The 15140-nt window shown below is 39.5% G+C and overlaps 1 protein-coding gene across 3 annotated transcripts in view; it reads left to right on the forward strand.

Annotated features, from left to right (window-relative positions):
* nrxn1a (neurexin 1a) overlaps positions 1-15140 on the forward strand; it is a 1567205-nt gene that overhangs the window by 1310123 nt on the left and 241942 nt on the right. For 2 of the 3 annotated variants that reach the window (XM_048601292.1, XM_048601293.1), the window contains one exon: positions 12578-12595. The exons of the other annotated variant lie outside the window; for it this stretch is intronic. In XM_048601292.1, the coding sequence (XP_048457249.1) occupies positions 12578-12595 (18 nt within the window). The remainder of the gene's footprint in view (positions 1-12577; positions 12596-15140) is intronic. 3 annotated transcript variants of the gene reach the window in all.

Below are 15140 nucleotides of genomic sequence, written 5' to 3' on the forward strand. Positions count from 1 at the left end.
GACTGAACAGGACCCTTTAGCAGAAATATTACCTTTAATAGCATTGTGTTAATTTATGAACTAACCTTAGCACAGCAGCTGGACTCCCTCTAGATTGTAGTTGAAAACTAAATTTGCTTTACCTTAGTTAATGTAAGAATAATGCCAGGATGATAAATGTAATTAGACAATAAGCACTAACCCTTAATCCATGTGTCAGTTCTTGTGCGATACATTTGTTTCATCAATCACTGTTGACTTTGATAGACACACAAATGGAGGAAAACCTCAGGGTCATTACAAAGGTGTTCAGTAAAGAAGGCAAGTCTCGAGTGGGGCAATGAGAGGAAAAGACTGATGCTGGAATTTCCAAATGTATCACCCAGCATCTGAAAAACAAAAGAACTCCTGCACAGAAGCTTTGTTCAGAGAAAAATGTAATGTTTCTTCCCGATTTTGCCTGCTGAATGCCTGGTTATCTTTTATCCAACGTGCTTTATTTTTATGTCAGATTTCCAGTACTCACTGTCAAATCCTCATAAACGCTTGCATTAGTTTGCCCCAAAAAAAGCTTTAAGATGACAATTTTCAGTTGTGCATTTCAATAGCAGGGATTTATTTTCAGATTGAATTTCTAAATAACTGACAGAAATTATTTCAAAAGAAGGATTCTTTTTTCAGGGCTTGCAAATATTAAAATGGATAATTGAGAGACATTTTATTGGCAGCTTGCATTCAATTACCCCATTTGAAGTAGGAATTCTATACAATGGGAATGATTGAAATGTGATTTAGACTACCAGAATTAGTGAGCTGCAAGTTGGAAGAGGTCACCTGGATTAAGAATTTGTGTATCTGGAGTTGACTTCATAGAATTAATCTGGAGTCATTCTTTTTGACTGATCAGTACAGCTGCACATCCGGTTGAGGGCACACTAATTTTTTGATGGAATCAGGAACAGTTTGCTCTGTAAACTTCATCTCATGGAAACATTGGTTGAAAATTTATACTTCAGCAATAACAATGTTGCTGTGCAACATTGTACATCAAGAGTCAAGAGTGTTCTTCAGATAAACTTGAATTATTTGGAAAAGTGTGTGTGTGTGTGTGTGTGTGTGTGTGTGTGTGCTTGTGAGTGTGTGTGTGCTTGTGAGTGTGATTTTTTTTTTTCCCCAGTAAATCAGTCTCTAATTTAAAGTTATGCATTCTGATCTGAATCTTACCTTTTTGTTTCGGTAAGCGCCTGTTTCATCAAGTTTCAGCCAAGCAAGGCCTTCTTCCTATCTCATAAAACTTGCCTTATTAAAAACCTATCCCACTCCATTACTGTCCCACTCACCCAATATGAGCAGCATCTTATCACGTGCTGTTCACAGGAGAACTCACCACTCAGTGGACATCCACTGAAGGACTGTCATCCCTGGTGCACATGCCGTTTTTAAATGGCCGCTGATAATCTGGACAAGCATTGGCAACCCAGCCTTGCCACTCACTGACAATTTAATAGCACAGCAGACAGAGAGCCCTATTACTCACGTCACATAGCGAGCATAGCTGAAGCACTAAAACACACGTTCAACCTCATTCTCTCACCCTCGTCACTGTTTAACCATAAAGTTACACAGTTTACCTGTCTTTAGCTATGTCCATCCGTGTTGTGATCACTGCTGTTCTATTTGCAATGTCCCTTGGAAATGTGCATCTTGTCACTGTCCAGCAGAGGAAACATCATGTACTGGCAAACAATCAGATAGTTACAAACATGAGCTTTTATTTACAGTCAGCAAAAGGAAGAAGAAACGAAACCATTACAGGCTGCATTTCACCCTCACAATGCAAACTGAGTGCTGACATCATGGCCAATAACTGTTTAATATTCCATGATAGTCAGCTGCACCCAGTTCTCATCCACTCGAACTGATGTCAACCAGATCCTGTTTGTCATGCACAAGGAGAGCTTCTTCCTCCTCGGCCTCTGGAGACTGCTCCCAATTCTCCCAGTTCTTCTGCATTCATCATATCCTTGCTCCAGTTGGGAAGAGAACAGCACACCAGGACAATGTGAACACTCTGTCCAGACTAAACTGGAAGTCCTTCCCAGACTGGACAAAGCAATGGAACTGCCTCTTCAGCAGCCTTATCACCTGCTTCACCACAGCCCTGGTTACAGCACCTGCACCAACCTCGTGAAGGTACTGCCTTAGCTGAGTGAGCAAGATGTTACATCAAAAAGGAAGTGCCTGCTGTGCTTTGATCCTTTTCCCATTCCAGATTCACATCAGTCATTCAACTTTTCATTGCATTCAGTGTAATGACCTCGATAGGACTGATGAACCCACACCCCGCAACCACAGTTTCCTGTGTGAATCCACATGCCTTGTGTTTGCTGTGCAGGCAGCTGGCACGTGCTGTACATGTTAGATTAAAATGTCTTGATTGCGCCATACAGCAATATGTCTCCACTGCCCCTACCAGACAGATACCTACTGAGAGACTTGACAAGCAGCCTGTCTATGGTCTGTGCAAAAGAGCATATCGATATGATAGTGCTGATAGCAGTTATGCTGTGGCTAAAGCACCAGTGTGATAACAGGCATGGTACAGCATGGCAAGACGGAGCGCAATGCTACAACCATGCATGTGGGTGCTAAGTGAGCAGCCCAAAGATGGAACCTGGCCCAGTCCTTGAGCTGGATTCCTGCCTTGTGCACTGGGTTTTCTTGTAGCCACCTTTCAATTTTAATTGCTGGAGTGCACTGCAGTACAGCTGTTTGCACCCTAACAGTCCTGCAAGTGAATCAGAGAGGTGCTATGAGGATTCTAAAGGGTTGGAAAATCTCAGATGCCAGTGTCTGTGGATGAGGGCTGGGCTGTGTCAATGGAGCAACATGGAGACTCTTTGCAGCCAGCGTTAAGCTGAAGTTGCCAGGTAGCCAATCTGACCTCTATGTCAAGAATTCTCAATGCCTTATTGTCTTAATTTATTTGCTAAGATTAGAAGCTGCTTATTAAAGAAATGAGTTAATAATATCAGTATCAAGCAGTTATCTCCCTTAATCACCAACTTGCTGCTACCTAGTGAGAATCTTGCCTCAACTCTGTTGCATAGAAGTGAGTTGTTTTTCCTGACATTGGTCTTGCCAAAATTCTCGCACAAATATTTCCATAGTCCGTTATCATTCAGGCCGCTGTGAGATTACACCCTCTTCTAACCATTCAGTGTTTTGTTCTGTTGTGAATTTTGTATCTGATATCGTGAGTGGAATCTTTTATCAATGATGATTTTGCTGCAAGGATACTTTATTGCATTATATCAAACCTATATAATGGAGTTGTATTCTAAATGTAGACAAAGGAGGAAAGAGTTTTTTGCACATGTGGGTAGATGCACTTGTTCACCAGGCACAATGGAAAATTATAGACAATAGGAAAATTGTTGGTGACTCTGAGGATATACATTCTTCTTGGAGGGAAAACCTTATCAACAGCAGTATCTTTACAGACATATTTACTTCATATCCTGCAAGAAACTGGGAAATTTCATCTGTCCTGCCTAGGAATTTATAACAGTAAAAGGATATGGAAAATATGTACTGATATAATATTTGTAATACATAGAGATGTAGGTTAGTATTAAGGCTTAGATTAAACAAATTGAAAATAAAAATGCCCATTTAGAGATAAGGGACCAAATTTTCAAAGCAGGATTGAGAACACAACATCTGAATGCAGTCTGGGTCCTGAGCCCATTACCCCGTTACCGTTCTAACCTCCCAGCACATTAACCAGCTTCCAAAAAAGCTGAACAGATAGTTTGTTGAATGTTTCCCTCTGTCTTCCTTGGCCCTGCCAATACTTTAAAAATTGAAGACTGCCCTAAAGCCATTATGATCCAGAGATGACCTTCAGGGCTGTGAATTTTAAATTGTGCCCTAAAGAGGTCCCAAACCCAGTTGTCATTTAAAAATCAAGCCCAAGCTATCAAAAGGACTCCAGATAGGAGGATTTCCTCTGCTTGCTGGAATCTGTAATTTTTTTTATGCTTTGGATCCTTGTGAACCCGTCTGATGTGAAAAGTTCTGTAGTTTGTTTGGCTTTTGCCTCCTTTCCAGGCAAGATAATACATATATTGCTCCTTCCAAAGAAGGTCCATGTTACCTTTCTCATGGAAACTGTAGATACATGACTAAATATTTGGCATATATTGATTTGTATGGCTTGACAGGATTAGGAACGTAAGTGATCATGACCTTTCCAGTCATGGGAAGAACAATCTCATTGGTACAAGGATGCAGGTTCGCCTTCAGGAGATAGTATAACTGTGGGCTCTTTTGTGAAGCAGTTTGTAACAGATCTGCTTCATAAGCTCAGGATGGACAATGCATGTCACTAAATGCAGGTACTTGGCTAAGGACAAGATCAGAAATAATGCATAATGTACTGTCACGTCTACCTTCTTTCTTTCCTTGACAGCCTAATTTCTTATTCAAGCCTGAGTATTACTGGAATCAGTGAAGGGATTCCCATTCTTGTGACATTGGTTACTGCTTGTAAAGTAAGCAGCTTGAAGCAAGATCACTGAAAAGAACAAAAAAAATGACAACAATTGAACTTGCCCAGTGCTTAAAATTAGGAATGAAATTACAGGGAAATTAATGCAAATTAATAAAAATGCAAATAAAGGAAAATGCTAAAAGCAAAAATGGCTCTCTATCCAACTTAAAACTATAACTGATAGCTTAAAGAAGCTTGCTGCTGATGGACTGCTAATTGACTCACTGTTTTGCTTGTTTTAAATGAGTGAATAATATGTCAGCAACTCTACGACAAGATAAAATTAAACATGTTCAGAAAATTCATTGAATGTTACAATGATTGTTAACACAGCCCCACAAAAGTCAGTAATTTTCTGCACTGTGAATACTATACTGCACCAGTCTGCACACATGATTTGGTGAGCTGCATTACCACTTTGTAAAACTCCACACTATTTCTGGGGCTTTGAAAAATTCGGGCTGAAATAACCGTCTGCTAATGTTGACCACAGTGTTTTCTATTCATGTGTTATTGAAATTGGAAACAAGGAGTGAATATTTTCTCTGCACGCTTCTAAAACTGACAAATCATTTTACCTTTTTGCAGTGTTAGTAACACAATCACGGCTAAAAACAAATCTCCTGTTCCCCATCACTTTAACATATTGCAATTGTTAAGGTCATTCTTTTTTCAGATACATAATTTACTTTGCTGCTGTAATCAAATCTAAAAGATATTTTGTTAATACTTTAAAATCCATCTATATGTATATCAATATTTTCACACAGTAAGGAGTTTTAGAGATTCAAAGATCAAGTTGTTGAAGATGTACAACGATTCTTCCTTTTATTGGATTTCCATACTGTTGGCTTTTTGTTTGGTGATAATAATGATGCAAACCAGGAGCTTACATTTAGACTAACAACATTTCAATTTGATGATGCTGCACCCATTAATTCATGCAAATTAGAGTCACAGAGAGAGTCATACAGTATAGGAAAGCCCTTTCAACTCACCGTGTCTATGTTGACCAACAAACACCAAACTACACCAATCCCATTTGCCTGTACTTGCTCCAAAACCCACCATGCCCTGGCATTTTAAGTACTCATCCAGATGCTTCATCAATGTTACGAGATTAGCTGTCTCCACCACCCTATCAGTCAACACATTCCATATTTCCACCACGCTCTGAGTCAAAAAAGTTTCCTCACTCCTCTCAGAACCACTTGCTCTTTATCTTAAACTTAAGCCCTCTGGTCTTAGACATATTTGCCGCAGAGAAGAGATTCTTATGGTCTACTCTGTCTCTGTCTCACTTAATTTTGTATACCTCAATCAGATTCCCCCTCAGCCTCTTCTGCTCCAAGGAAAACAAACCCTGCCTATCCAGTCTTTCCTCATAACTGAGAATGTTCTTCCAAGGCAACATCCTGCTCTGTCTCCCATGCACCCTCTTCAGTGCAATCACATCCTTCTTTCTTAGTGTGGTGACCAGAACTGCTCACAATATTCCATCTGTGGTCAACCAGAGTTTTATAAAGTTGTAACAAGACTTCTTTTCTCTGATTCTCAATGCCCTGTCCAATGAATTCAAGCATCCTGTATGCCTTGTTCACCATTTGTTCACCTGTGTTGACACGTTCAGAGATCTATGGATTGGTACACCAAGGTCCATTTGTTCCTCAGTGCTCCCTAGGAACCCACCATTCATTGTGTATACCATTTCTTTATTAGACCTCCTAAAATGTATCTGCTATGATTGTAATGAGGTCAGCTGGATTGTCCCATAGAATATGAATCCCGTGATTGAGGCTGTTAATCTGGTCCAATTGGGAGACCTGGCTGACAGATAAGAGCAGGACTGTCAAAGGTTCTTTTTACTCAGAGAGCTGGCTCTAACGGAGCTGGGTCAATATCAAGGACACTCTGTATAAATAAAGGGTGACTTGGTGCCTTTGTGGAGTTATTTCAGTATCTCCTCCCACTTACCAGGATTAAATTTCATCTGCCATTGTTCTGCCCAAATTACCAGCTCATCAATATCAGGCTGTAGCCTGAGACCATCCTCCTCACTGTGAACACCACCACAAATTTCCATGTCATCCGCAAACTTATTAACTATACCTTCTACATTCACATCCAAGTTGTTTATGTATATATCAAACAGCAAGGGTCCCAGTATTAGGAGTCAGTAAGGACTGCAGATACTGGAAGCCAGAGTCAATAAACGTGGAGTTGGACAAACACAGCAGGTCAGACAGCATCAGAGGAGCAGGAAAGTTAGCGTTTTAGGCTGAAACCTGATGAAGGGTTTTAGCCTGAAGGGTCCCAGCAATGATACTTGTGGTACTCCGCTGGTCATAGGCTACCAATTACAAAAACAACCTTCCATCATTTCCCTTTGCCTCCTATTTGTAAGCCAGTTTTGGATCCTGTTTGCCAACTTACATTGGATCCCAGGGCTCTTATCTTTTGGACCAGCTTTCCATGTGTGACCTTGTCTAAGGCCTTACTGAAGTCTATGTAAACCACATCAATGACACCAACCACGTCAATGTATTTAGTTACATTCTCAAAAAAAACCTGAAAACTCAAAAGCCCTGAAATTCGTCAGACAGGACCTCCCTTTAATAAATCCATGCTGACTATCCAAGATAAACCCTTGCCAAACCAAATATTGATTAATCTTGCATTTCAGCACTTTTTCCAATCATTTCTATACGGCTGATGTTAGATTAACTGGTCTGTAATTACCTGGCCTATCCCTGCTGCCCTTCTTGAACAAAGGAACCATATTAACTATCATAAATAACAAGGTGTAGAGCTGGATGAACACAGCAGGCTAGGCAGCATCAGAGGAGCAGGAAAGCTGACTTTTCGGGCCTGGACCCTTCTACAGAAAGGTCTTTTTGAAGAACGGTCCAGACCCGAAACGTCAGCTTTCCTGCTGTTCTGATGCTGCCTAGCCTGCTGTGTTCATCCAGCTCTACACTTTGTTATCTCAAACTCCAGCATCTGTTCCTACTATCCCATATTAACTATCATCCAGTCATCTGGCACTCCACCTGTGACCAGCAAAGTATTAAATATCTCTGTCAGCAATCTGGTCCCTTGACTCTCATAGCAGCCTGAGATACATTTCATCAGATCCTAGGGAGTTGTGCACCTGTACTCCCTCTAAAACATCTAATTCTTTCTCCTTATTCATCTCAACATGCTCTAGAACGTCACTATCCCAACTGAAATCTCTGGCTACAATGTCTTTCTTCTTGGGATTGAGCTATGGGGAAGCTGAATAGGCTGGGGATATTTTCCATGGAGCGTTGGAGGCTGAGGGGCGCCCTTATAGAAGTTTATAAGATCATGAGGGGCATAGTTAGGGTGAATAACCAAGGTCTTTTTCCCAAGGTTGGGGAGGCAAAACTAGGGGGCATAGATTTAAGGTGAGAGGGGAAAGATTTAAAAGGGACCTAAGGGGCAACATATTCACGCAGAGGGTGGTGTGTGTATGGAATGAGCTGCCAGAGGAAGTGGTGAAGGCTGGCACAATTGCAACATTTAAAAGGCATCTGGAGGGATATGGGCCAAATGCTGGCAAATGGAGCTAGATTAATTTAGGGTGTCTGGTTGGCATAGATAAGTTGGACCGAAGGATCTGTTTCATGCTATACATCTCTCTGACCTCAGCCATGTTCATTGGCTTAATGCACAGATTGTCCATTATGTCACACAACCGTCAATTATGGCAGACAGGAAGCACATACATGCTCGCCTTCTGTTGAAACGCAGAACCTACTTTATCAATGTCAGCAAAACATTTGTCAATCAGTGCTTGCATCTGAAAGGAACATTAGACTCTTTGCATAAACGAATAAGGAGCTTAACACATGTATGAGAAATGCTTAACAAATTAGATAATCAATTTAACAGATTTTGTCCACAAATCACAGAAGGAAAATAACTAGTAAAGGAAAACAGTAATACTGGGAAATGAATACTCTGTACTTGCTTTCCTTTTTGAAGCATACAAAGTGAGTTGGACCAGTATGTACTGAGATAGTACAACCAGTTATTCCTTTGCTGGGCTGCTGGCTGTTGCTCTCTCCGTGTCTAAATGCCTTTTTTGCAGATTTCCCATTTAGCCTTCCCCTTCTGCTTATCACCCCACAATTGCGGTAGTCTGAAATTTAAAACCTCATTGTTGGTAAGCCACTGGGAGGTGTGCAGGTGCCTGATCCCATTTAGTTTGGTCCTACATCCAAAAGAACGTGAATTTCAGGCCTACAACTTCATGTGCAAGTTAATAACTTTTTACACTTCACTATTCTCACCTCAATCTGAAATTAAGTAATACGTTTATTTTTTAATGAAATGTTATTTCCCCAATGAATTTAAGCTTCTTCAGATCCTACATATATTTAATTAATGGAAATAAATAGTATGCACGTTCATACTGAAGGACATTTGGAGTATCAGTTGTAAATTTGCAGTATTACTGATCTATTCAATTCCCTTTCTGCAAAAAGGTTTTTCCATCAACCTTCATCCCTTGTGGGTCATGCCATACTCATGCTGACAGGAGCATATTCCACTGCTAAACATGATTTTTCACCTTGAAAGGTGTTACTAATGTAGCCCTCACAGTAATGAAATTGTGTGAGAAATGATATTGGAAAGGTTATAAATTGAGGATGCTTAACAAATTAGATAATCAACTAAACAGTTTTTGTCCATGAGTTTCATATTATTCAATTTGGTGAATTGATAGCAGTGTTAAGGGCCTGTTCTCTCTGATTTGTTCAGAAAGTAATATAGATGAGATACCCTGTAAAACCAACCTTTTTAAAAAAACTTTGTTATGTCTGGATTGTGAAAAAAAGAACTTACGCTTTTAATTTCTTTCATGTCACTGAGGTCTCCGTGGAAGAAAGTTCAAACATGGCCTTGTTGAGTTCCATATCATTTGTTTAGCATGAAGTGACATCACTATGCAGTCAGGGGGTTCTGGAACCCCATTTTCTTTACTACTTTCTCCAGAATTTGGAGCAACATGTTACATTCTTGTTCACGTTGTAATGCTGTGCCTTTTATACCTATATTTTATTCTTAATATGTTGCCAGTCAGTGATTTGAGGATTATTGATGGATTTCACTGATGAAATGGATAGGTCACATGAACCAAAAATGATCAGGTAACAATCAGAAATTCTTCCAAACAGAAATTCTGCAATAGTAAACATACAATGTTTTTAAAAGAGAATTCCCAACCAAAGTAATAATTTAATCACAAATATCTCATTTGAATGCCTTCATACATCAGGATCTAATCATGATGAATTATTTAGTTGTTACTGCCCAGTGTCATCATTTTAACATTTGAGCTTCCTTACAGTTTCTCTGAATATCTTAATTGTGCCTTCTGTGCTGTGAATAAGCTTGCATTGCTATGCAATCTGTAGACAACCATTTTATTTAATCAACAGAGACACGCCCTGATGTGAGTACAAAGAATCATGAGACTCATGGGATTTTACAAGATGTCAGTAATAAAATGAAGTCCGTTTCCAGAATGCAATGTAGCTTAAGTTCTGACTCATAGGCTATATGACTGCAAGGGGTTTGTATAATATTTCTGTTCACATGAGAAAGCATTGTGGTGCATGGAGATCCGCCAATCAATGTGACACCAGTGGTTCAAATTGGCAGACTAAGTCTTGATTAATATGCTCCTCACTCAACAAATCCACAAATCAGAATTGCACTTACTTCAGTCGTAATGTTGACTTCAGCTCAATAACAACCACCACAAATGTTAGAAAACAGCCTTAAGGGCAAATGATCTTTTCTACTAAGTTTCAAATATTTTCCACTTTCCTCCCTTCAAAAGCGTAATTATTCCCAAGTTGGCTCGTTTAATTAAATGTTCTATTTAAATGAAAGTTGTTGTTTTTAATATATACTGGCCTAGTCGTATAATACCAATGAAAAATTCTATCTTTGTAACACCATTTGGGGAAGGTTTAATTCTGTAGATTCTGTAGGCTGAGAGCAGATGAGATTGAGGATTTTGTGATATTTGGAGGAAAGGACAACTAAAGATCCAGTGCACCCACTCTTAGGTTTAACTGAGTTATATTTGGATGCCAGTAATACATCAACATCAAGATCAGGATGTTAGTAATTGCATGCAAAAAAATAGGAGAATTTAGAAGTCTTTGTAAATTACGTTTAACATGACTTTAAATTTTATATGAGCAGTATTGGTTTCCTGTGGGGAAAGTGCCGAAGGAAATGAATTTGCGGCACAGTTCTGGATTTTCCTTTCTCAATAAAAGGTCACATATTGCATCTGTTGTCTCATTTTGTGCAACTTGTCTTGATGTATGCACTGTTGGTTGTTTTGAATATTGTATCCCTCTGGTTGCTGGTTGTGGCTTCTCACAATGTTGAACTGCTTGTGTTAGCCGTTGAATCCTATATTGGTGCCTCCCATGACCTCTGCTGCAACATGCCATGTATATAGCTTTAAAGGCTGTTGTAGTCTAAAGTGGCACAACTGATTCTGCTTACCAGGCTTGCTTGCATTGGTCATTGTGCTAATGGAGGGCAAATTATGCATAGCCTGTAACCTCTGTCTGCTCATCCATATGGCTTCATATTTGTTTTGTCGTAGAATAGGGTAACCTTTGCATTTGTCCAAGGTGCCATTTAGGCATGCTTCCATTGAGATAATTGCTGTCATGAACTGGTTATTCTGTTGACTAGCTCTGTTGCCATGAAGTCAGAAGTCCCTTATCTCTAAATCTACTTCTGAATTGATTGACAGCCAAAGAGATGTGCATGGCAGGTTTTTTATGCACAGGGTTGTTAGTGCCTGGAATGTGTTGCCAGAGGAGATGGTGGAAGCAGACACAATAGCAGCATTCAAAAAGTACCTGGACAAATACATGAATAGGAAGTCGATAGAGGGATAGGGATCCTGTAAGTGAAGAGTGTTTAGTATGGAAGGGTAAAATGTGGCGGCGCAGGCTTGGAGGGCCAAAGGGCCTGTTCCTGTGCTGTATTGTTCTTTGGTTTCTATTTGGTTGTTGCCAAGAGGACATGAATTCCAGACAGTGTATGCTGAAGTTGAACTCCAATCCTAATTGACTGACAAGTACTGACAATATGTTTTCTATGTTCTCAGTATGGTTACTGGACAGATCTGATGCATCCAGTCTAGTGAGGCCTCCATTTTCTGCAGCAGTTTTCATTTTAACAGCTTGTTTATCTGGTTTGGATATATTGAGGTCCAGAAAAGACCGTTTGATCTATGATCAGAACAACTTAAACAGTAAGGAGAACAGTTTTCCAACTGAGTGTTGGAAATGTTGTCATCAACTTTGTTACAGTTTTTAAATGCTATCTGAAGCTATTGACAACTGTGCAAATTCCTTCCATTTTTCTTACGTTTAATAATCCCTGATGCTCTTTTTATTTCTCATTTAGTTCTAAGTTCCAGCACAAAGCAGTAAGTTTGGCAGAGAAAATGGCTGTAGACTGTAAAATGAAAACAAATGGTTGGAAAAAAAAGTATACTTCTGGTTGTTGTTACTGGATAGATTCTTTTCCACAGTCTCGGTGTTTAGATTCAATCATAATGAATTCAGCTACGAGTTCTATTTTCAGCAAGACCAGATCTGGAGTTTAATGTTTAATATCTGTTCCTGCTTAAATGTCACAGCAGATAGAATTTAAACTCTGCTAAATTTGAATGATCTTCGTGGGAGGTGGGTGGAGTGTGCCAATTATGAGACCTATTCAGTATATTTAGCTCTTTGACAAAGTTAGTCTTAATAACTAATTATGTCCACATGGATAAAGTGAAACAAATGAAATGTGAAACATTCATAAGTGAAATATAATTTTGAAATGCACACATTCTACCTTTGTGCTGTCAATTTTTATGTTAATGGGAATGTTGTTGGGCAGTAAAATTGTGATGCAGAGCCTCCATGTTGGACCACAAGATTCTTTTACGAGACCGCGCATAGACAAAGCTCTGTCACCCAATGGCAGGTTGTTTCATGAATGAAGGTCTTCTCAAGGTACTAATTTGAATGTGTTTTGCATCCACGCTGCTAGCATTTTGAATTTTAATTATAAGTGTGTGGGAAATGGCAAAAAGAGAGAAAGCGAAAATGGAATAACTGTTTGAGTTGTCACTTTGGTCATGGCCCACTGTTGTCAAGATCTTGAGTCTGCAGGCTAAGGTTGTGATGTAGGTTAGTGGCAAACATTGTCAACCTCCTACAGGAAACGTTGCTGCCAGCTGGATCTGATGGCCAGAAAAAGTGACCATCCGTCCCAATTTTTTATAAATTTCTGGTGCCTTCCAGCTTACAACAGACTTTATATTCACAATTTTCTAGTCAGGAAGCCACTGTTGTATAGTTCGGCTGAGCCAACAATTATGCAAAGAAAGTTTTTGTGATGGCAACAGCAGGAATGAACAGCTCTTGAATTCCCTTCTCTGACTGGATTCCCAACAGGTATGGAATGGCTTCACTTGCATACACGCACCAATCTGTGCACTGTCATAGCTACCACTTTTTTATAAACTGCAGGGATATGTGTCCATCTAGATGCATCTGTTGTGCAACCATGAGAAAAGATTTATACAAGTCTATGCCAGATTCCCTGTAGCGGTCATGTTTGTCATATCATATTAACTTTTAGATTGCACGAGTCGTATGAGGCTTTGAAATATTGGGAAAGAAAAGATAAATGTAAGATAAATAAATATTGTCCTTTACATGTTTCTTATACTCTCCCATTTGTAGGTACTTTAAATTCTTGGAAGTGGGAAGGAAATTTATAGAATTATGGAGAAAGAGAAGGCAAATGAGGTTAATTGAAGAGGTGTAATAAAGAGCAACATAATCTTAATGATCTCAATGGCCACCTTCTGTACTGTATCATTCACTGATTCTATGATTCTATGACTTTATACAATACTTCAGACTTGGCTAATAACACCCATGAATGAAGTTCTGTGCTGCACCAACCAGAGCCATATGAGCACCAGTTGCATCATTTAGAAAGCCATTGGAACATTGAAGATTGAACATTTGCATAGATGCATTTGGAAGTTCTTTCAATATTCACCATTTCTGATATCTAAAAATGTTACTGTTGTGTACAATATTGCACAGCAGAAAGAATTTCAAGTGGAAGACGATGAAAGGACGCATTGCTCATTGTGTGGTGAGAATGTTGAGGAGGAGGAAGAGGATCAGGAGGAAGGGTAAGATAGGGCACCCAAGGCCAGTTGAACTGTTTACATTAGTGCTCAGGATGACCTTGTAACTTCTTTCTATCATGAGGGCCACCTGTCCTCCCAATTGCTGACCATTTTGCAAAACAATCCTTCAATGATTCAACAAGGCATTACTGATTTGTCCATTGGATTGTTTCATGAATTGAATCTCAGCATGCATGAGTTGGCACTCAGGCTAACAATAAGATATGACATGAAAGCAATGTTGATCAATACATTTATATGATATTATTAAGAAAAACTGAACAGATCTCTTCTTAACAACAGGGGAGGGTTACTAATATTGACAGCCACCTCACCCAAAGGGATAAAAGATACAATTTCTTCAGTAGCCACCCCCCAGCTTAATGGTTGGAATGGGCTATGAGAGGATCTTTGCAATGCCTGTGAAGTGACAGGGGGCAGCCTGGTTATTTTTTTGGTTTCAAAAGAAGCACAATGAAAACAAAAATCTGACGCGTGCCATTGGCAGAATAAGGCTTCAAAGGTTTCTGAGTTGGGCAACTTTACAATTTATTTATCAGAACAAAACAAAATCAAACAAATTATTTTCCTCCCAGTAACTTTACTGTCGTGCATGTGTGTTCCTCTTTACTTTGGCAGCCTTGGGACCAGGCATTTGCTGAACTGAAGAATTTGGCAGACCATTGGAGGTCACAGGAGGGGGTCAACATGGGAGTTTTTGAAGTGGAGCGAGAGGTATCTTTTCCTTTGTGAGGTTGAAAAGTTTAATTTTTATGGCTTCCACACTCAGCTATGAGGAACAAAATAAATCCTCTTACCAAAAGATCCAACAAGTACAATCTGAATTATTTCAGCAAAAAATGCACTTCACTAAAATGAATGAGAATGCAGAATGAGCATGTACACAATATGACCTTATGACCAACACCAGAACTGGAACTGGAACTGTACTGTAGGGGACAGACAACAGGTTGCTGGTTCAGAGAATGCACATTTAGGGAACTACAAGGAGAAAGCCATTGAAACATCTCATTCAAGTGGCTAACAATTTCGAGGAACACCCATCTTGTGTTTCTTAACAGCTGTGTTAGTTCTATCATCTTCAGTATTGTTTAGCTAAAGACAATTTGATGTGGAAATTCATTCATACACTTGAAGCATTAGCCAATTTCAGAACAGTTGTTGTTTACAGAGGGGAATTTGCTGAAAGTTGCTGTTTTTAGATGTCTCTATTCTGTGTATGTTGAGCCCCAGTTCTGTTTCGTCTCCTCTTATTGTGCTATCTTGTGCCATTTGCGTATGCACAGTTGTGTTAAACGCATCTCTTCTCACATTATT

This window comes from Rhincodon typus, chromosome 9 (assembly GCF_021869965.1).
Source record: "Rhincodon typus isolate 14 chromosome 9, sRhiTyp1.1, whole genome shotgun sequence".
Classification (NCBI taxonomy): Eukaryota; Metazoa; Chordata; class Chondrichthyes; order Orectolobiformes; family Rhincodontidae; genus Rhincodon; species Rhincodon typus.